The 24037-nt window shown below is 45.6% G+C and overlaps 1 protein-coding gene across 2 annotated transcripts in view; it reads left to right on the top strand.

Moving 5' to 3' along the window:
• Positions 1-24037, top strand: part of LOC148533787 (adhesion G protein-coupled receptor F3-like) — a 63607-nt gene that overhangs the window by 14425 nt on the left and 25145 nt on the right. For both annotated transcript variants that reach the window (XM_088467362.1, XM_088467363.1), the window contains exons 6-9: positions 4480-4583; positions 14242-14300; positions 14405-14535; positions 21103-21330. In XM_088467362.1, coding sequence (XP_088323488.1) covers positions 4480-4583; positions 14242-14300; positions 14405-14535; positions 21103-21330 — 522 coding nt within the window. The remainder of the gene's footprint in view (positions 1-4479; positions 4584-14241; positions 14301-14404; positions 14536-21102; positions 21331-24037) is intronic.

Raw genomic sequence — 24037 nt, 5'->3', positions numbered from 1 at the left:
CCCCCTGCCCTGTGGTGCCCTGTGCGATGGCACCGGCCGCACTACCCTAGCCACGGCTCTGGTCCCCAGTAGTTGTCCCACCTATGCTGTGCCCCTTATACAGTGCCCCCAGTAGTGCCCCTTATACAGTGCCCCCCAGTAGTGGTCCCCCCTATGCAGTGCCTCGTACACATAAAACAGACACTCAGACAGACATTAAACATTTTACTTACCTGCATCCCCGCTCCTGCTCCTCTGTCTTCCCGCTTTGCACTATGGGAGACATGTCATGCATACATGCCTACCTTCCCGGTTTTCGCAGGAGGCTCCCGATTTTTCGGGTAACCCCCCGCACCCCCAGAAGGGTAGGCATTTCTATCGCATTCTGCTCACCTCCTAGTGAAATGGGCAGAATTAGGAGAATTTCCACGGCGATCGCAGGTGTCTGTGCAGGGGGCGGGCTTAATGACGCGAATCGTGCCATTTTGCTCCGCCCCTATTTAAATTTAACCCAATCGCATGCATTTTACCGCAAGTTACGGGGATTAATGACACACTTCGTCAGGCTCCGCCCCCATCGCCACCCACCTGCCTCTCCTCCCAGGGCTTCTCCCGGGGAAGAGACAGCAAAGGTAGGCAACTATGATGTCATGACGTCTTTCCCTTCACCCACTGAGGGAGCCGGAAGAGAGAGTTCATGAGTGAGCTCCAGCCCGGCTCCGGCAGTGGGCCTAGCAGCCAATGAGAGTCTGTCTCACTCTCATTGGCTGCTAAAACAAACACACAGCCGCCGGCTGTGTGTTTGTTACTGCGTAGTGCGGGCCGCACTTATGCGTGGTCCACACTACACTTAATGAATCCAGCAGCGCCCTTCAGTGGCCGGCCAGGTAGCGCCGGCCCAGGGTAGGGGATGTCTTATATGTGCACATTATTTCAAATGGGATCAAATCTCTACCTGCTACTTGACAACCCCCTATAGAGGACAAAAAGTGACCAATCTGGAGAAACCCCAAGTAGTACTTCCGGTTTCAGTATCCCAACAGCGGCAGCCCGACAGAGGAGGAAATGCCCATCGTCTATAGAGGTAAGTATAACTAACCTAATTCCTAACCCCAACCCTCCTTTAGGGTGCCTAACCCTAACCTCCACCCCCCCAGTGCCTAACCCTAATCTCCCCTTCCCCGCTGCCTAAACCTAAGTCTCCCGGAGGGGTGCCTAGCCCTAATCTCCCCCCGAGGGTGCCTAACCCTAACCCCCCCTTCCCCTAGCCTAAACCTAACCCTCCTGGGGGGGTGCCTAACCCTAAGTACCCCCCCCGGGAGCCCTGAACCTAACCCTCCCCACCATCGGCTGTCCGCTCCCGGCGCCCAGCTTACCTTCGATCGGGATTAGACAGCCGGGAAGCCGGCTGTCGGGATTCCCTCCGTCGGCTTCCCGGCTGCTTCCTGTACTTCCCTTTCAAAGAATAATCAGCTTGCAAGTCTGCAAAGGACCCAAGGGCCCGATTCAGAGATGTACGCTATTCCGATATTTACGCAGTTGAGAGATTATCGGTCAACTGCTTTTGCATCGCAGTCGCACTGCGCACCTGAACAGGTACCTTTGCGATGCTGCTCACAGTAAGGATTACTTCATAAAGTGATTTACAGTCAGGGAGGAGGGAACGTGGGCGTGGCTACAAAAAACGCCGGCGTGTCCCGGATGGTGTCAGGGCATGTCTGTGATCCCGTATGCAGATAAAGTGGTTCCTACGTCTCAGTTCCGGTGGCCATTCTACGTGACCATAGGACTACTCAGATAGCTGGTTATCGAATGATCTGTGATGGCGGCCGCGTATTTGTATGCACTTTCTTGAATCTGCGAAGCTGCCGTTGGGCGTCTCAATGCATTTCCAGCATTTAAGGGGCACTGGGGAAGAGTCCTCCTCTAATCTACCCACTGTTTCACCTCGGGCCCCTCATTCAATCCAAAATTGAGGGGGGGCAGATATAAGGTAGGTCACCAACTTAGGAACAGTTATGCTAGCAGGACTTAGAATGTTGGGGCCATATTTTGTTTGGTTTAGTCAAGGTGAGATGTAATCTGTGCAATTGCTTCATTTGAATTTCAAGGTGGTTTGAGTATGATGGTAACCGGTAAGCTGTGAAGAAAATGGATTCCCATTGTTGGAGAGTGAAAGTAGTTTTTATGTCTAGTTCCTTCCCATTACAGATGAAGTTTAGATTGACTGTTGTTGCCAATGTTAGCGTATTGGAGAAGGTCAAAATGGACACAGAATTTGCTGACAAAAATTTGGCAAAGGGCAGAATAAATAAAGAGAAGGGAGACGGGGTAAACGCCTTATTTAAGGCAAGTACCACATACTGTACCAATCTTTCAGTGTATGCACTATGGAAGGTGGGATTTGCAGGCAGAGGGGGTATAAATGTTTAGGTGTTCATGTCAAATTTGTCAAAGGAACTTCTGATATGATACCGTACATCATAATGGATCAAGCCAGGCCTTACATTGGGGATGCTGTCTAATTTTGAGCTAGGTTAGGAACATTCAAGGCACAAGAGGACTTGGCCCATGTCATTGAAACAAATACATTAATCGAGGTAGCACCATCATCTGACAAGACAGGAGACTTTAAAGCTAAGCTATGTCCTCATTAAATCAGATATATGTTGAAAAAGTGGGACATAATTAGTTTTGAAAACATCCTCAGGAGAACTATGGTGTGTGGTCTAAGGTAGGACATGTAATATGATTTCCATATATATCTTAACTGTGCTTGGATATTATATAAGGTGGAGTCAGGGATATGAAGAGGTAGGGCATCTGATGAGGAGGTCTTCAATTTTGAGAAGGACGCAGACAGGGCCGGTGCTAGGTTTCTCGGCACCCTAGGCAAAACTTCAGCCTACTCCCCCCCCCCTCCCCATAAGCCATCCTAAACGCATTCTAAAGAGGTCACATGCCTCCCTATCCCTGCTTCCCGAACAGCAGACCCTCCACCATCATCATCCTGCACTGTCTTCCACCATTACCATCATTCTGCCCTGTGCCCTCCACTATCATCCTACCCTGTGCCCTCCACTATCATCCTGCACTGTGTCCCTCTGTCATCATCATCCTGCACTGTCTTCCACCATTACCGTCATCCTGCCCTGTGCCCTCCACTATCATCATCCTGCCCTGTGCCCACCCACTATCATCCTGCCCTGTACCCTCCACTATCATCCTGCACTGTGTCCCCTCCACTATCATCCTGCACTGTGTCCCTCCACTATCATCCTGCACTGTGTCCCTCCACTATCATCCTGCACTGTGTCCCCCCATCATCATCCTGCCCTATCTCCCTCCTGTGTCACCTGGCCCCACTCCTTACCTTCTCTATCTAGTCTGCTGTCATGGGCTGGCTGGTTGCTCCGTATGGTGGTTCCTCATCCCTTCACCTTCTCGGTTCCTGCCACAGGAGAAGGAGGGGGAGGCGGACTGACAGACTGTAGGTGCCGCATTTTCATTGTGCTGGGCGGCACACAGCAGAAATGCTCTGTGTGAATGAAGGAGTCCGCGCAGGCGTTCACCTCTGCAGTCTGCAGGGCCTTGGCGGGGGTTGCCGCGGAAACCAATAGAGGTAACCGAAAGTCATCCCACCCGGCTCTAGATCACCTCAACCGCCGTCTGTAAACCATTTACTGCCAAAGCAGTGGCCCTACCGCCGCTGGCCCTATTACTGACACAGCCCTGCGTGTGAGCCACAGCTCCACCCACTGCCCGCGACATTTGTTAATATAGCCTTGCAGAGGGCTGACTCGCAGGTCGCAGTATTTTGCCCACTCCTACACATCTTACAATGAGCAGCTCAGCATGGAGTGGCAGTTAATGATCAGCCGGCGCAGGGGGCTGTGTTAAGCCACTGTGGGAAGTTGGCTGCAGTGCCGCCCAGTGGGAACTGTCTCGGTGGCCCAAATATAAGGACAGCGAGTGGCGCCCTCCAGTGGTTGGCGCCACTAGGCAGCTGCCTAAAGCCGCCTAATGGTGGCGCCGGCCCTGGGGGGGGGGTATGAAAAACGCAGGCGTGTCTGTCCATTTGGATGCCGTTCCATGGGCGTCCATAAATAATTAGCTACTGCGATCTCTTACGCAGCTCTCAGCGTGTCTGGAGAGCCGCTAAGACTGCGGCAGGTCAGACCCACCGCAAGGGCAAGATGGCCACCAATGTGCGTCGATGTTACCTATATTTACGCAGGTATGGGCACGGGTAAGAAGGCAGCAGCGGGCGTCTCTATGCTCGGGTGATCTTTGCAAACATTAGCATATTCTCCCAGCTGCAATCGCATTAACGTCCATCTCTGTATCAGTCCCCTAGTCCCAATATGATCCGGCCACTAAGTGGCTACCAGTTTCTTAAGATGGCTACTGTATAATTATATCTATTTCCTTTGAATTGAATATTGCAATAATCCTTGTTTTATATTTTATAACCACAAACTTGCATATTCCTCTCCCCAGTTCACATTAACGGATCCCTGACCATGAATGAAACCTTTACAGGAGATCTCCTTGACCGAACTACAGTAAAGTACAAGGCTTTGGAGTCCAATATAAGTCTCACTGTAAGTACATGTTCCCAACACATGATCCAGGGAATATTTGGGCTGAGTCTACTATAACTGAGGCTTTGGACCAGAAGACAACACTGCTGATATTATAATGAATATATAGCGACATCACATATTCACATCAGACCAGAGACTGTCACATAGGGCAGGCCCTGACCAATTTGAAGCCCTAGGCAAGATTTAAGCCGAGTACCCAAACTCAACCCCCCCTCCCCCTCTCCACAGCCTAGCACCCACCTGCCTTTGTGGTCCCCAAGTACATAACACCCAAGTATGGGCCACAGGCTTAGTGACTGGTGGTTTTTGTGCTAATAGGAGAAGAGGATGTCCTACTGGGACCTTACCCACACAAAGGAGTGCCCTCTACTCTAGCCCTTCCCAGCAGGGGTCAGCGCTGCTTCTCAGTTTGCACATCTCGGTGCTGGCTTGATTCCGCTGGCTACTTGACTCTCACCGTACTTCACCAGAACAGCAAGGGGGCTAGTATAAACTCTTTTGTGAGAGCCCTTTGCCTTCTATGTACCAAGTATAGTATATCTACTGACTGCATTATATCTACAGACTGCATTATATGTACCAAGTATAGTATATCTACTGACTGCATTATATCTACTGACTGCATTATATCTACTGACTGCATTATATATACCAAGTATAGTATATCTACTGACTGCATTATATCTACAGACTGCATTATATGTACCAAGTATAGTATAACTACTGACTGCATTATATGTACCAAGTATAGTATATCTAATGACTGTATTATATCTACTGACTGCATTATATGTACCAAGTATAGTATATCTACTGACTGCATTATATCTACTGACTGCATTATATGTACCAAGTATAGTATATCTACTGACTGCATTATATCTACTGACTGCATTATATGTACCAAGTATAGTATATTTACTGACTGCATTACATCTACTGAATGCATTATATGTACCAAGTATAGTATATCTACTGACTGCATTATATGTACCAAGTATAGTATATCTACTGACTGCATTATATGTACCAAGTATAGTATATCTACTGACTGCATTATATGTACCAAGTATAGTATATCTACTGACTGCATTATATGTACCAAGTATAGTATGTCTACTGACTGCATTATATGTACCAAGTATAGTATATCTACTGACTGCATTATATGTACCAAGTATAGTATATCTACTGACTGCATTATATCTACTGACTGCATTATATCTACTGACTGCATTATATCTACTGACTGCATTATATATACCAAGTATAGTATATCTACTGACTGCATTATATCTACAGACTGCATTATATGTACCAAGTATAGTATAACTACTGACTGCATTATATGTACCAAGTATAGTATATCTAATGACTGTATTATATCTACTGACTGCATTATATGTACCAAGTATAGTATATCTACTGACTGCATTATATCTACTGACTGCATTATATGTACCAAGTATAGTATATCTACTGACTGCATTATATCTACTGACTGCATTATATGTACCAAGTATAGTATATCTACTGACTGCATTACATCTACTGAATGCATTATATGTACCAAGTATAGTATATCTACTGACTGCATTATATGTACCAAGTATAGTATATCTACTGACTGCATTATATGTACCAAGTATAGTATATCTACTGACTGCATTATATGTACCAAGTATAGTATATCTACTGACTGCATTATATGTACCAAGTATAGTATGTCTACTGACTGCATTATATGTACCAAGTATAGTATATCTACTGACTGCATTATATGTACCAAGTATAGTATATCTACTGACTGCATTATATGTACCAAGTATTGTATATCTACTGACTGCATTATATGTACCAAGTATAGTATATCTACTGACTGCATTATATGTACCAAGTATAGTATATCTACTGACTGCATTATATGTACCAAGTATAGTATATCTACTGACTGCATTATATGTACCAAGTATAGTATATCTACTGACTGCATTATATGTACCAAGTATAGTATGTCTACTGACTGCATTATATGTACCAAGTATAGTATATCTGCTGACTGCATTATATGTACCAAGTATAGTATATCTACTGACTGCATTATATGTACCATGTATAGTATATCTACTGACTGCATTACACGTACCAAGTATAGTATATCTACTGACTTCGTTATATCTACTGACTGCATTATACGTAGCAAGTATAGTATATCTACTGACTGCATTATACGTACCAAGTATAGTATATCTACTGACTGCATTATATGTACCAAGTATAGTATATCTACAGTACTGACTGCATTATATGTACCAAGTATAGTATATCTACAGTTCTGACTGCATTATATGTACCAAGCAGTGGCAGATCTAGGGGTGGGCTAACAGGACAGTCGCCCAGAGCGCCGGCCCCTAGAGGGCACCACTGAGTCCCCAGAAAGAAAAAAAAAATCCCATAAGAAAAATAAAAACAAAAAAACAGCGCCGGTCCCCCCCGCGCGCTAGCCGACGCAGGGAGGCTCCATTTGCCGGGCTCACTCCTGAGCTCAGGCTCCAACAGAGAGGACTATGGGAGGGACGTCATGACGTCTCTCCCATAGATCTGTGGTGGAGCCGCGGTCTTACCGGACGCAGCGGACGCAGGAGCCTAAGGTAAGTATTGTGTTTGTATTTTAATTGTATTTTGTTTTTTTCAGAAGGGAGGCATGGGGGCATGGCTCTAGGGGGGCATTACTACTGCGGGCATGGCTGTAAGAGGGCATGGCTATAGGGGGGGCATTACTACTGGGGGCATGGCTATAGGGGGGCATTACTACTGGGGGCATGGCTATAGGGGGACATTACTACTGGGGGTATGGCTATAGGGGGCATTACTACTGGGGGCATGGCTATAGGGGGGCATTACTACTGGGGGCATGGCTATAGGGGGCATTACTACTGAGAGCATGGCTATAGGGGGGCATTACTACTGGGTTATGGCTGTAGGGGGCATTACTACTGGGGGCATGGCTATAGGGGGGCATTACTACTGGGGGCATGGCTATAGGGGGGATTACTATAGGGGGCATGGCTATAGGGCATTACTACTGGGGGCATTAATATAGCGGGCATTACTACTGGAGGCACTACTATAGGGGGCACTACTAATGGGGGCATTACAACTGTGGGCACTACTATAGAGGGCATTACTACTTTGGGTACTACTATAGGGGGCACTACTAATGTGGGCACTACTATAGGGGGCATTACTACTGTGGGCAATACTATTAGGGGCATTACCAATGGGGCACTACTATAGGGGACTTTACCAATGGGGCATTAACACTGTGGGCATTACCAATGGGGGCATTACCACTGCGGGCACTACTAATGAGGGTACTGCATGGGGGGCACCACTACCGGGGCAATTGTGTAAGGGGCACCACTGCTGTGTGCATTCTATAAGGGGCACCACTTCTATAAGGGGCATTGTATTAGGGGCACTATTACTGTGGGCCTTGTGCATAAGGGGCACTAATTTGGGCATTGTGTAAAAGGGGAACCACTGTGTGTCATAACATGAATAAGGGACTAATGTGTGGCGTAATTTGAATTGGGGATACTGTATTATAAAGGGAATTACTGTGTGTGGCACAATGTATTATACAGGGCATTACTGCATGTGGCATAATGTATTATACAGGGCATTACTGCATGTGGCATAATGTGTTATACAGGGCATTACTGCGTATGGCATAATGTGTTATACAAGGCATTACTGTGTGTGGCATAATGTGTTTATAAAGGGCATTACTGCATGTGGCATAATGTGTTTATAAAGGGCATTACTGTGTAAGGCGCATTACTGCACATGGCAATTATTCGCCACGAGGGGAGAGCTTGGGGGAAGCCCAGCACCTTCATAAGTGCTGGGCACGCCCCACAGTGTGATGAATTGGGGGTGTTCCGCAAGGACACGCCCCCTTTCCGGAAGCACGCAGAGGAACGCCACCTAAAAAGTTATTTTTTTGGGGGTGGGGGGCGCAACTGTGAACTTTCGCCCTGAGCTCCACAATGTCTAGAACCGGCCCTGGTACCAAGTATAGTATATCTACTGACTGCATTATATGTACCAAGTATAGTATATCTACTGACTGCATTATATGTAGCAAGTATAGTATATCTACTGACTGCATTATATGTACCAAGTATAGTATATCTACTGACTGCATTATATGTACCAAGTATAGTATATCTACTGACTGCATTATATGTACCAAGTATAGTGTATCTACTGACTGCATTATATGTACCAAGTATAGTGTATCTACTGACTGCATTATATGTACCAAGTATAGTATATCTACTGACTGCATTATATGTACCAAGTATAGTGTATCTACTGACTGCATTATATGTACCAAGTATAGTATATCTACTGACTGCATTATATGTACCAAGTATAGTATATCTACTGACTGCATTATATGTACCAAGTATAGTATATCTACTGACTGCATTATAGCTACTGACTGCATTATATGTACCAAGTATAGTACAGGTTGAGTCTCCCATATCCAAAATGCTTGAGACCAGGGGTATTTTGGATAACGGAATATTCCGTATTTTGGAATAATTGCATACCATAATGAAATATCTTGGGAATGGGACCCCAATATAGACACAGAATGCATTTATGTTTTATATACACCTTATACACACAGCCTGCAGGTAATTTTAATAATTTTGTGGCTTAAGCAAAGTTTGTGCACATACATAACATTTGTGTATGTTTCATATACACCTTATACACACAGCCTGAAGGTGATTTTATACAATATTTTTAATAATTTGTGCCTTAGACAAAGTTTGTGTACATTGAACCATCAAAAATCAAAGGTTTCATTATCTCAGTCATGCCAAAATGATTCCGTATTTTGGAATATTCCGTATTTCGGAATATTTGGATATGGGAGACTCAACCTGTATATCTACTGACTGCATTATATGTACCAAGTATAGTATATCTACTGACTGCATTATATGTACCAAGTATAGTATATCTACTGACTGCATTATATGTACCAAGTATAGTATATCTGCTGACTGCATTATATGTACCAAGTATAGTATGTCTGCTGACTGCATTATATGTACCAAGTATAGTATATCTACTGACTGCATTATATGTACCAAGTATAGTATGTCTACTGACTGCATTATATGTACCAAGTATAGTATGTCTACTGACTGCATTATATGTGCCAAGTATAGTATGTCTACTGACTGCATTATATGTACCAAGTATAGTATGTCTACTGACTGCATTATATGTACCAAGTATAGTATGTCTACTGACTGCATTATATGTACCAAGTATAGTATGTCTACTGACTGCATTATATGTACCAAGTATAGTATATCTACTGACTGCATTATATGTACCAAGTATAGTATATCTACTGACTGCATTATATGTACCAAGTATAGTATATCTACTGACTGCATTATATGTACCAAGTATAGTATATCTACTGACTGCATTATATGTACCAAGTATAGTATATCTACTGACTGCATTATATGTACCAAGTATAGTATATCTACTGACTGCATTATATGTACCAAGTATAGTATATCTGCTGACTGCATTATATGTACCAAGTATAGTATATCTGCTGACTGCATTATATGTACCAAGTATAGTATATCTACTGACTGCATTATATGTACCAAGTATAGTATATCTACTGACTGCATTATATGTACCAAGTATAGTATGTCTACTGACTGCATTATATGTACCAAGTATAGTATGTCTACTGACTGCATTATATGTACCAAGTATAGTATGTCTACTGACTGCATTATATGTACCAAGTATAGTATATCTACTGACTGCATTATATGTACCAAGTATAGTATGTCTACTGACTGCATTATATGTACCAAGTATAGTATATCTACTGACTGCATTATATGTACCAAGTATAGTATGTCTACTGACTGCATTATATGTACCAAGTATAGTATGTCTACTGACTGCATTATATGTACCAAGTATAGTATGTCTACTGACTGCATTATATGTACCAAGTATAGTATGTCTACTGACTGCATTATATGTACCAAGTATAGTATGTCTACTGACTGCATTATATGTACCAAGTATAGTATGTCTACTGACTGCATTATATGTACCAAGTATAGTATGTCTACTGACTGCATTATATGTACCAAGTATAGTATATCTACTGACTGCATTATATGTACCAAGTATAGTATATCTACTGACTGCATTATATGTACCAAGTATAGTATATCTACTGACTGCATTATATGTACCAAGTATAGTATATCTACTGACTGCATTATATGTACCAAGTATAGTATATCTCTACTGACTGCATTATATGTACCAAGTATAGTATATCTACTGACTGCATTATATGTACCAAGTATAGTATATCTACTGACTGCATTATATGTACCAAGTATAGTATATCTACTGACTGCATTATATGTACCAAGTATAGTATATCTACTGACTGCATTATATGTACCAAGTATAGTATATCTACTGACTGCATTATATGTACCAAGTATAGTATATCTACTGACTGCATTATATGTACCAAGTATAGTATATCTACTGACTGCATTATATGTACCAAGTATAGTATATCTACTGACTGCATTATATGTACCAAGTATAGTATATCTACTGACTGCATTCTATGTACCAAGTATAGTTTGTCTACTGACTGCCTTTAAACTCCCCATAACCTGATGGGTGCCTTTTTTTTTGACAGTACAGGGTAAACCAATAATGTAATTTGAAATAATGACACTGAGACTTGCGTAAGGGAAAGGAAGGTCAGCTTTATTTATTTAAATTTATTTTAAATTTATTTAAGTTAAATGTATTTACATTTAAGCTAATAAGCTACTTTAACACTAAATTGAACTGTAATTGAACTAACTAATAAGAGAAAGAAAAGAGACAGACACAGTATGGTGGCGCAGAAAGCAGGGCCCCACAATGCAATATCACCAACTGCATACTCACAAAACTCTTCCAAATGGGAGGCGATCCGCCAGCCCATTATCCTGCCTAAGGTATCCACCTCCTGCTCAATAACACAACATGAGGCCCACCCAGGGCCAGCCCTAGCCCAAATTTTTTGGTAAGCGAGTATATTTTTTGGCGCCCCCCTATGCAGTGCCCCTTTTACAGTGCCCGGAGTAGTGGTCCACCCTGTGCAGTGCCCCCAGTAGTAAGCCCCTTATATAGTGCCCCTAGTAGTAGTCCCCCTATGCAGTGCCCCCAGTAGTGGTACCCCTTATATCGTGCCCCCAGTAGTGGTCCCCCCTGTGCAGTGCCCCTTGTGCCCCCAGTAGTAAGCCCCTTATGTAGTGCCCCCAGTAGTACTCCCCCTTATATAGTGCCCCCAGTAGTAACCTCCCATGCAGTGCCCCCAATAGTGGTACCCCTTATGCAGTGCCCTTTAAACAGTGGCCCCAGTTTTAGTTTGCCCCCCGTGTGCAGTACCCCCAGTTTTGCCCTTTAGATAGTACCCTCAGTAGTGGTCTCCCGATGCAGTGCCCCCAGTGGTAGTCCCCCCCTTGTAGTGCCCCCAGTGGTAGTCCCCCCCCTTGTAGTGGTCCCCCCTTGTAGTGCCCCTAGTAGTAGTCCCACCTTGTAGTAGTCCCCCAGTGGAGGTTCCCCCCCCCATGCAGTGGCCCCAGTAGTAGCCACCCCCTTGTAGTAGTCCTCCCCGCCCCCGAGTAGACACACATGTAATAAAAAAAAAAAAAAACACTTACCTGAATCCCCGCTCCGTCTCCTGCTCCTGCCGCCGCCATCCGCTCCTCAGTCCATCCTCCCGGGTCGGCCACTCTGCATTATGGGAGAGACGTCATAACGTCTCTCCCATAACCCACTGCGGGAGCCGGAAGATGGAGCAGCCATAGTTGCCAAGTCTGCTTATAACAAGCGGAATTGGGCTTGTCATTTTTGCAAGTTGCTTGTTTTTTTTGCAGGTTGCTTGTTGCTTGTTTTTGGGCTTGTTTTTTTTAAGGTTGCTAGTTTTTTAGCTTGTTTTTGTTGTGTACATTGCCGAGGCACCCCTGGAGGTAAGTGTGTGTGTGTGTGTGTGTGTGTGTGTGTGTGTGTGTATGGGAAATAGAGGGCAGTAGCCAGTGGACAGGGTGAAGTTGGAGGGGGCAGGCAAGAGGGAGTAAGTTAAAATTACTGAGGCTGTTAAAAAGAGGGGATAATGGAATTAGACAGGTGACGGGAATGAAGGAGGTAAGGAAGAAGGGTGAGAGAAATGCGGAGAAGAAGAGTCAGGTAAAGGAAAGAGGTGGGTACACACTAGACAATATGTTGCCTGATCCTGCTGATTGGGCTGACCTATCGTCCACATCGGCCAGTGTGTACCCTGTGCACTCCCATGGGTCGTCCATCGGGGATGTTACGTCGGCCTGCATGTAGGGCCGATGGAACAACTCAGATGCCGATGCTGGCATAGTGGATGGAGCCGGTGCCCAACATATCGGACGTTTGGTCACCACATCATGCAGTATGTATTGACCTTTGATTTTTATATTGTACCTCAGCGCTCTACCTATGTATAGTATATCGTCTAAATAAATGAATAGATGTTGGTCTTTCTTAAAATTCTTTTATTTATCAATATATATTGCCCCTATCAGAATCATATACAGACTTTTTAACAGACACCTGCCGCGTCTATTGGCAGTATTGTAAAATGACAATTCTATGTTGTACCCTGGATATAAAAGAATAACTTTTAACAGAGCGCTGGTGCATACATGCAATAACAGTATGTATTGACCGTCCAATATATATTGCGTGGTCGGGTGTCACATCAGCAAGTGTGTACCCAGCTGAAGACTGGCAAGGGAATGAGGTATGAAAAGAGGGAGGAGGTAACAATATGGAGGCTGGTGTAGAGGGAGAAAAGCAATATAGGCAGATAATAAGGCTGTGCACACACTAACATATTTAGGGTAGTGAATGGGGGGAATAAAGGAAGTTAGGCAGGTAGGGAGTGAGGACAAAGAGACACCCCCATAAATTGGGCTTTTTTATTGGGCTTTTTAGGATTGGTTTAGGCTTGTTTGGGGCTTGTTTTTTACGTATAGGTTGCTTGTTTTCCATTTCAGAGTTGGCGACACTGGGAGCGGCTTCGGCAGTGGGCGCAGCAGCTAATGAGAGTCTGACAGACTCTCATTGGCTGCTAATTAAAACAAACACTCCGTCCAGTCAGCACTACACCCACGGTGCAGCTGTGTCACAGAGACACAGTCTGCCCGCGGCCCGCATGGTCGCAACTGAGGCGCCCTCCACTATGTGGCGCCCTACTCAGCTGCGTACCATGCGTATGGGTAGAACTGGCCCTGGGCCCACCTCATAGAAAGGATTAGGACAGTATCAGGTTCTAACGACACTATATTGCACACAAAAGGGGTTTTGATCTATATATAGTATATCTACTAATTGCATTATATCTATGGACTATATTTACGAACTATTATATCTACTGACGATGTTATATATCTACTTCATTAGTTATATTTATACATTGGTTGACACACTGAAATAAGTACAAGACAACATCTGTTATAACAACTGTTACGTTTTGTTGCAGCTACTCAATGCCTACACAAAGAACTGTAACCCTCTGAATGTGTCAGTGCTCGGGTTCAGGTAAAAAAAAGATTGCAAATTAAAATGGATAATGAAATGAAGGTGTTTACTCACTGACACCCTATGTGATAATAATTATGGCTGTTTGTTTATATTGTCCCAAGTCCGGGAAGTGTGGTGGCAAATTACAGGATGGCGCTAGCAGGCCCACTGTCCGCTATGCAGCTGTCATCCAGCAACGCGTTGGCAGCGCAGTCGCTTAGGACCATCGTCTCATCCCAGCTCTCCACAACAGGTAATCAGTGGGCAAAGAGCAGCAATATTGTACAATATAGTTGAGAGCTGTACGAGATGCCTTCTCCTGTCCTCACCTTGGTATCTGACTGCTAGTTTTTATTTGAAACACTGCCTTTTCCACGGAAATACACAGGGCGTAATGAGGAGTGTGAAGCACACCGGCCATATATTGCTTCCAAACTGGAATAGCTAGCAGGTAAACCGAAGCCTACCATTAACAAAGTCTCTTCTTAACAGATTTATTTGACCAAATGTTATATTATAAATATTATAATTCATATTTATTGATATTCTCGTTCTCTTCAGGGGCAAACGCAGGATTTTTATGGGGGGGTCCATGTGTGTATGTATATATACAGTATATATATATATACACATAGATACACTGTATATATATATATATTTATAATATAAATGTATATTTGTATACACATACATACATATACGATATACACACATATATACATTACATACACACACACATATATACATAGATACTAGGGGTGAGCGGGTTCGGATTTCTGAAATCCGAACCCCCCCGAGCCCCCCCGATCCGAGTCCGATCCGAGTCAGGCTCGACTTTTCCCGCCTGACTCGGATCTGACATCGAGGCAAAACGTCATCATCCCGCCTTCCGAGTCTCGCGGGTTTTGGATCCTATATAAGGTACCCGCGTCGGCGCCATTTTCTCACTCGGCTGTGGACAGTGAAGAGGGAGGGTGGGAGTTAGTGCTGTGTAGTGTAGTGTAGTGTAGTGCTGCTGTTGTCCACTACTTCAAAGTCCATAGGGGCTGGCTGTGTTGTGCTGTGCTGCTGTTGTTAATAGGGGCTGTGTCCACTACTTCAAAGTCCATAGGGGCTGGCTGGACTGTGTTGTGCAGTCAGTTCTCCATAGGGGCTGTGTCCACTCCAAAGTCCTGTGCAGTGTCCCAGTCCTAAAGGGGTGCTGTAGTGTTGTCCAGGGGGTGCTCTGTCCATCAGGGGTGCTCCCCCCAAGTGCTAAAAAAATAATATATTTTCTGTGTTTGTGAATTGTGTGCGCAGTAGCCGCACGTGCATCAACAAAGTAGTGCCAAGCGTGCGCCTGTGTCATAAGTAAAGGGCCGGCTGGCTTGACCGTTAAAGGGTGCTGTAACCCCCGAAAGTACACTCCAGTCCAAACCAAAAAAAAATTATTTTCTGTGTTTGTGAATTGTGTGCGCAGTAGCCGCACGTGCATCAACAAAGTAGTGCCAAGCGTGCGCCTGTGTCATAAGTAAAGGGCCGGCTGGCTTGACCGTTAAGGGTGCTGTAACCCCCGAAAGTACACTCCAGTCCAAACCAAAAAAAAAATTATTTTCTGTGTTTGTGAATTGTGTGCGCAGTAGCCGCACGTGCATCAACAAAGTAGTGCCAAGCGTGCGCCTGTGTCATAAGTAAAGGGCCGGCTGGCTTGACCGTTAAGGGTGCTGTAACCCCCGAAAGTACACTCCAGTCCAAACCAAAAAAAAAATTATTTTCTGTGTTTGTGAATTGTGTGCGCAGTAGCCGCACGTGCATCAACAAAGTAGTGCCAAGCGTGCGCCTGTGTCATAAGTAAAGGGCCGGCTGGCTTGACCGTTAAGGGTGCTGTAACCCCCGAAAGTACACTCCAGTCCAAACCAAAAAAAAAATTATTTTCTGTGTTTGTGAATTGTGTGCGCAGTAGCCGCACGTGCATCAACAAAGTAGTGCCAAGCGTGCGCCTGTGTCATAAGTAAAGGGCCGGCTGGCTTGACCGTTAAAGGGTGCTGTAACCCCCGAAAGTACACTCCAGTCCAAACCAAAAAAAAATTATTTTCTGTGTTTGTGAATTGTGTGCGCAGTAGCCGCACGTGCATCAACAAAGTAGTGCCAAGCGTGCGCCTGTGTCATAAGTAAAGGGCCGGCTGGCTTGACCGTTAAAGGGTGCTGTAACCCCCAAAGTACACTCCAGTCCAAACCAAAAAAAAATTATTTTCTGTGTTTGTGAATTGTGTGCGCAGTAGCCGCACGTGCATCAACAAAGTAGTGCCAAGCGTGCGCCTGTGTCATAAGTAAAGGGCCGGCTGGCTTGACCGTTAAAGGGTGCTGTAACCCCCAAAGTACACTCCAGTCCAAACCAAAAAAAAATTATTTTCTGTGTTTGTGAATTGTGTGCGCAGTAGCCGCACGTGCATCAACAAAGTAGTGCCAAGAGTGCGCCTGTGTCATAAGTAAAGGGCCGGCTGGCTTGACCGTTAAAGGGTGCTGTAACCCACAAAGTACACTCCAGTCCAAACCAAAAAAAAAATTATTTTCTGTGTTTAGCCGCACGTATATATCAAATCGATATAACATAAATGGAGGACCAAACTTTCTCCGATAAAAATAAAATAGAGAAAGATCAAGAACCACTTCCTCCTAGTGCTGAAGCTGCTGCCACTAGTCATGACATAGACGATAACATGCCATCAACGTCGTCTGCCAAGGCCGATGCCCAATGTCATAGTAGAGGGCACATACAATCCCAAATGGCAAAGTTCAGGAAAATGACCTTGAAAAAGACATTTAAATCAGCTGAAGAGAAACGTAAACTTGCCAATATGCCATTTACGACACGGAGTGGCAAGGAACGGCTAAGGTCGATCCCTAGTATGTTCATGACTAGTGGTTCAGCTTCACATGACGATGGAAGCACTCCTCCCACTAAAAAAATCAAAAGAGTTAAGCTGGCAAAAGCACAGCGAAGAACTGTGCTTTCTAAGAAGATATCACAAATCCCCAAGGAGAGTCCAAGTGTGGTGGTGGTTGCGATGCCTGACCTTCCCAGCACTGGACGGGAAGAGGTGGCTCTTTCCACCATTTGCACGCCCCCTGCAAGTGCTGAAAGGAGCACCCACAGTCCACTTGCTGATATGCAAATTGAAGATGTCACTGTTGAAGTACAACAGGATGAGGATACTGGTGTAGCTGGCGCTGAGGAGGAAGTTGGCGAGGAGGATTCTGATGGTGATGTGGTTTGTTTAAATCAGGCTCCGGGGGAGACAGTTGTTGTCCGTGGGATGAAAAAGCCCATCACGGTCATGCCTGGGCAGAAGACCAAACATTCCACCTCTTTGGTCTGGCAATATTTCTATCCAAATCCGGACAACAACTGTCTTGCCATATGTACCATATGTAAAGGTGAAATAAGTAGGGGTAGGGACGTCAACCACCTAGGAACATCCTCCCTTATACGGCACCTGCAGCGCGTTCATAAAAAGTTACTGTCAAGTTCAGAAACTTTGGCTCAGACCGTAAGCAGTCCAGGGACACCTAAATCCCGTTGTCCTGTTGTATCCAAGCGCCTGCAAACCACACCGTCAACTCCCTCCTCGTCAATTTCCTCCTTAGTCAGGATCGGAAGTAGTCCTGCAGGCCATATCACTGGCATGACTGACTCTCCTATCCGGGATTCCTCCGGAGGATCCTGCATTGCTACGCCTACTGCTGCCGCTGCTGCTGTTGCTGCTGCTGCTGGGAGTCGTTCATCATCCCAGAGAGGAAGTAGGAACACCACTACTTTTACTAAACAATTGACCCTCCAACAGTCCTTAGCGAGGAGGATGAAGTACGACAGCAGTCATCCTGAAGCAAAACGTATAACTGAGGCCTTGACTGCTATGTTGGTGTTAGACGTGCGTCCGGTATCCGCCATTAGTGCAGTGGGATTTAGACAATTGATGGAGGTAGTGTGTCCCCGGTTCCAAATCCCGTCTAGATTCCACTTCACTAGGCAGGCGATACCGAGACTGTACAGAAACGTCAGAAAAAGTGTCCTCAGTGTCCTGAAAAATGCCGTTGTACACAATGTCCACTTAACCACGGACATGTGGACAAGTGGAACAGGGCAGACTAAGGACTATATGACTGTGACAGCCCACTGGGTAGATGTATCACCTTACGCAGCAACAGCAGCAGCGTCACCAGTAGCAGCATCTCAGAAACGCCAGCTCGTTACAAGGCAGGCTACGCTGTGTATCACCGGTTTCAGTAAGAGGCACACCGCCGACAACCTCTTAGAGAAACTGAGGGAAATCATCGCCCAGTGGCTTACCCCACTTAGACTCTCCTGGGGATTTGTGATATCTGACAACGCCACCAATATTGTGCGGGCATTACATCTGGGCAAATTCCAGCACGTCCCATGTTTTGCTCACACAATAAACTTGGTGGTGCAGAATTTTCTGAAAAGCGACAGGGGCGTGCAGGAGACGCTTTGGGTGGCCCGAAAAATTTCTGGCCACTTTCGCCATTCAGCGACTGCGTGCCAAAGACTGGAGCGCCAGCAAACACTCTTGAACCTGCCCCGCCATCACCTGAAGCAAGAGGTTGTGACGCGGTGGAACTCAACCCTCTATATGCTTCAGAGGATGGAGGAGCAGCAAAAGGCCATACAAGCCTATACATCCACCTATGACATAGGCAAAGGAGGGGGTATGCACCTGACTCAAGCGCAGTGGAGAATGATTTCCGTGTTGTGCAAGGTTCTTCAGCCCTTCGAACTTGCCACACGTGAAGTCAGTTCAGACACTGCCAGCTTGAGTCAGGTCATTCCCCTCATCAGGCTTTTGCAGAAGCAGCTGGAGAAAGTGAAGGAGGAGCTAAGACGGAGCGATTCCGCTCGGCATGTGGGACTTGTGGATGAAGCCCTTCATTCGCTTTGCCAGGATTCCAGGGTGGTCAATCTGTTGAAATCAGACCACTACATTTTGGCCACCGTGCTCGATCCTAGGTTTAAAGCCTATGTGGTGTCTCTCTTTCCGGCCGACACAAGCCTGCAGAGGTGCAAAGACCTGCTGGTGAACACACTGTCAGCTGAAGCGGAACGTGACACGTCAACGGCTCCTTCTTCATTTTCTCCCGCAACTGGGGCTGCCAGGAAAAAACTTAGGTATCCTAAGCAACCCGCTGGCGGTGATGCAGGGCAGGCAGGACCAAGTTTGGACATCTGGTCCGGACTGAAGGACCTGGCAACAATTTCTGACATGTCTACTGTCACTGCATATGATACTGTCACCATTGACAGAATGGTGGAGGATTACATCGGTGACAGCATCCAAGTAGGCATGTCAGACAGTCCATACCTGTACTGGCAGGAAAAAGAGGCAATTTGGAGGCCCCTGTACAAACTGGCTCTATTTTACCTGAGTTGCCCCCCCTCCAGTGTGTACTCCGAAAGAGTGTTTAGTGCAGCCGGGAACCTTGTCAGCGAAAGGCGTAGGAGGTTGCTTCCACAGAATGTGGAGAAGATGATGTTCATCAAAATGAATTATCAGCTCTTCCAGGGAGACCAGCCTCCAGAACGTACAGAGGGACCTGTGGTGGTGGATTCAAGTGGGGACGAGTTAATACTTTGTGAGGATGAGGATGTACACACTGAAGAGGGTGAGGAATCGGTGGATGAGGAGGATGAGGATGACATCTTGCCTCCGTAGAGCCAGTTTGTGCAGGGACACATTAATTGCCAGCTTGTTTTGTGGGGGCCCAAACGAACCAATCATTTCAGCCACAGTTGTGTGGCAGACCCTGGCGCTGAAATGATTGATTTGTTAAAGTGTGCATGTCCTGTTTATACAACATAAGGGTGGGTGGGAGGGCCCAAGGACAATTCCATCTTGCACCTCTTTTTTTCTTTGCATTATGTACAGTTTGGGGCCTAGTTTTTCTAACTGCCATCCTGTCTGCCACTGCAGTGTCACTCCTAGATGGGTCACGTGTTTGTGCCGCCCACTCGTGTCGCTTAGCATAGTCATCCAGCTACCTCGGTGCAACCTTTTGGACATAAAAACACTATTGTGAGGTGTGAGGTGTTCAGAATAGACTGGAAATGAGTGGAAATTAAGGTTATTGAGGTTAATAATAGCATAGGAGCAGAAAAACCTACAAATTCTGTGATTTTAGCTGTTTTTATGCTTTTTTTCAAAAAAATTCAGATCCAAAACACAAAACCCAGAACCCAAAACACGGAAGGGTGGTTTTGGCAAAACCAATCCAGATCCAAAACACGAAGAAAGATCCAGATCCAAAACCAAAACACAAAACACGAAAAGTGGCCGGTGCACACCCCTAATAGATACACACATGTCACACATACCTTACACACACACACACACAAACATATGTCACATACATTACAAAAACCTTACCTTGCAGCAGATCTGATAGGGACAGGATCTAGCAGGCTGGCACCATGCTCTTAAGGCCCGCCCCCTCCCGATTGCCGCGATTCACTGGTCAATTGGGAGGGGGCCCGGGGCCAAGCGACATGAATCTAATTCATTTGCGTCATATTGTCTCCGCCTCCTCCATATTGTCAAAATTGCCGTGAGGGGGAGGGGGCTTAAGAACAAGTTGCCTGCACTCCAGTCTGTCAGGGGGAAGGGGGGGTTCTGGGTACTCAGAAACCCCCCCCCCCTGCGTGCGCTACTGCTCTTAGCTGATTGTTTATTGTTCAGAAAAGTACATGGCATTTTCACATTCACATGGTCCAGGGAGGACAAAGGCAGCTGTTAGTCTTTACCCCTCTTATGCCTCTATATTGCAGGTTTGGCATCTGTTGAGCCCGCACACCTGGAAGTAAAAATCTGGGATCCAATAAGGCTCATCTGCCTAATCAATGAAACAGTGACTGCCGTGAACTGGTCTCTGATCACCAATAACATCACCAATATGATTTTCAGTGGCGGAGGAAACGTGGTGGTGTCAAAAGAACAGCTCTCGGACAAAACCGTCTCTATTCTCTATGTCAATAACTCAGATCAGTGGTGGGAAGGTCAGTGGCTCACGAGAATTAAAGCTGGAAGTCTGTGGTTAGTGGATTAGTTGAATTGACCTACTTTGGGGCACATTGAATTGCCCTTACCTATCAGTTAGAGGTGCTACCCCGTGCGGCAAGGAAATATCTGCCTTAAACGCATCCTTTGTTGCTTACCGCATGGTGTAACCCATAGATTCCAGCAGGGCTGGGTTAAGGCTTGTGAGAGCTCCAGGGCATCTAATTTGTTGGGCCCCTTCCAATAAAATTACATTATGCCACACAGTGCCCCATCATATACATAATGTTGCCCCTAATATGAAAAACAACCCACTCCAGTATGCCACACATATTAATATTTTACCTCAGTGTTCCCCCAGTATGCCACACAGAGTCCCAAATATTAACATTATGTTCCAGTACCCCCATCAGTATGAAACAGACCATATTAATATTATGTCCCAGTCTTTTCCCAGCATACCACACATTGCCCCCAGTATACCACAAAAAGCCCCCATATTTTATATTATGTACCAGTGCTGCCTCAGTGTGTAACAGAAAACTCCATATTACCATATTATTATGCCCCAGTGCCCCCCAGTATGCCACACACTGTCCTCCCAGTATGCCACACAGAGCCTACATATCAATGTCCCAGTGCCCCCCAGAATGCCACACAGTTACCCCCATATGCCACACAGAGCACTCCATATTAACATTATTTCCCAGTGGCCCCTTAGTATGCCACATAGTGCCCCCCCCCTTAATAATACTGTCCCATTCCCATCCTCCCCTCCCAATTTGTGTCACAGAGAGACCCTCAATACTTTTTTCCCAGCAGCCTGATAGTCTTCTGCTGCTGAATGCCTAGTGCTGCACATCCCAAGTCCCTTAAACATTGTGGGCATGACGTAAAGCTTAAGAGACTCAGGAGTAGCCCCTCTGTAAGGTGCACTATGCATTCAGAATCAGCACCTTGCGAGCCCCGTCCAAGAACAGGTGCCACTAGGAAACTGTTCTTGGTAATTGGTGGGTGAGACTGACCCTACGTGGGGGCCCCTTTTGTGTGGAAGCCTGGGACGACCGCCCTGGTCGCCCCGCCGTTAATTCGGCCCTGGATTCCAGGCACTTACCACAAGATGTAACCCATAGATTCAGGGCACTTACCACGCAGTGTAACCCATAGATTCTGGGCACTTACCACATAGTGGGGTGGGGTCTATTCATGTAGATTTTGCGGTATGAATTGTTATTTTTCATTATATATGGAATAGGTTCGATGTGATATATAGCTGAGTTAAGTAGCACATCATAAATACTTACCTTTCCAGCGAAGCGATGCGAAATCCAGGGCACCGCCTCTCAGATGTAGCAGTACACGCCCACTTTACCACGGCGCTCATAGGCATTTTTTTACACAATCTCCCTGAAGTGATTTTTCAAAAGTAGGTAAGTATGGGCTGATGGAGTCGAGGGCGTAAATAGTCTGAAGTGACCCGGCATATGCCAGGTCAGTTCATTAGGCATTACAAAGGACAATGCTGTGGCAGGGGGTGGGGGCAGAGTGGCCGGCCATGGGGGCAGCAGTCTGAAGGGACCTGGCATATGCCGTGTCTCTTCAGCTATATACAAAACAGTGTTGTGGCAGGGGTGGGGCCAGTCAGCAGAGTGAGGTGACCTGGCATATGCCGTGTCTCTTTAGCTATATACAAGACAGTGCGGTGGCAGGGGTGGGGCCAGTCAGCAGTATGAAGGGACCTGGCATATGCCGTGTCTCTTCAGCTATATACAAAGCAGTGCTGTGGCAGGGGTGGGGCCAGTCAGCAGAGTGAGGTGACTTGGCATATGCCGTCTCAATTCACTATACTCTCCGGGAATAACCCTGTAACACACAGGGAGCAGGGGAGTTTTCTCCCACTTTCTCCCGCACCGCTGATTGGCCGGTGTCAGGGAAGGAGGCGGGGAGAAGGCAGGGAGACAGCTGTCCTCCCTGCTTTTCTCCCCTCGGGAGGCTGACTACGCCATCCTGAGATGGAGCTGGGGGCACCGCTGGGGAACTATTTTGTATCATTGGATTCTGTAGCTCGATAAGTATGTTGTAAGTTGATTATCGAGTAGTACTGTACATCATTGCAGTTTTTGCACAAAATCTCATTTCCATCACCCCAAAATGTTTATTGTTGCAGAAAAACAGCTTTTAGGCACCTGGGTTCATAGTCATACATGTGTCAAAAATTAATTTGAAATACAAAAATATTTATTTTGTGGCAGAACTACTGTACCAACCATGTGCAGGTTTATGCTTACATTTATTTATATAGCATATATATATTACGCAGCGCTTTAAAAGGAATATTTAACCATCCACATCCGTCCCTGCCCCAGTGAAGCTTACAGTCTATATTCCCTACCACATGGGCACACATACATACACATTAGGGTTAATTTAATTATCATCATCTAATTAACCTACTAGTATGTTTTTGGAGTGCGGGATCATGAGGAGAACATACAAACTCCACACAGATCTAACATAACTTCGAATTGAGCCCATGACTTCAGTGCTGTGAGGCAGATATCCTAACCACTACACCAGCCGTGCTGCCCCAATGATGCAGATGAAAAGTTTGATTCACAAAGAGCATTGTATAATGTTAGTGTCATAGTATTCCTAATCAACTACCCTAATATGTACTACAAAATAAGGGGTATTGTCAGTTTATTG

This window comes from Taudactylus pleione, unplaced genomic scaffold (assembly GCF_031769625.1).
Source record: "Taudactylus pleione unplaced genomic scaffold, aTauple2 ptg000070l, whole genome shotgun sequence".
NCBI lineage: Eukaryota > Metazoa > Chordata > Amphibia > Anura > Myobatrachidae > Taudactylus > Taudactylus pleione.
This window is presented reverse-complemented; position numbering and strand designations above follow the sequence as displayed.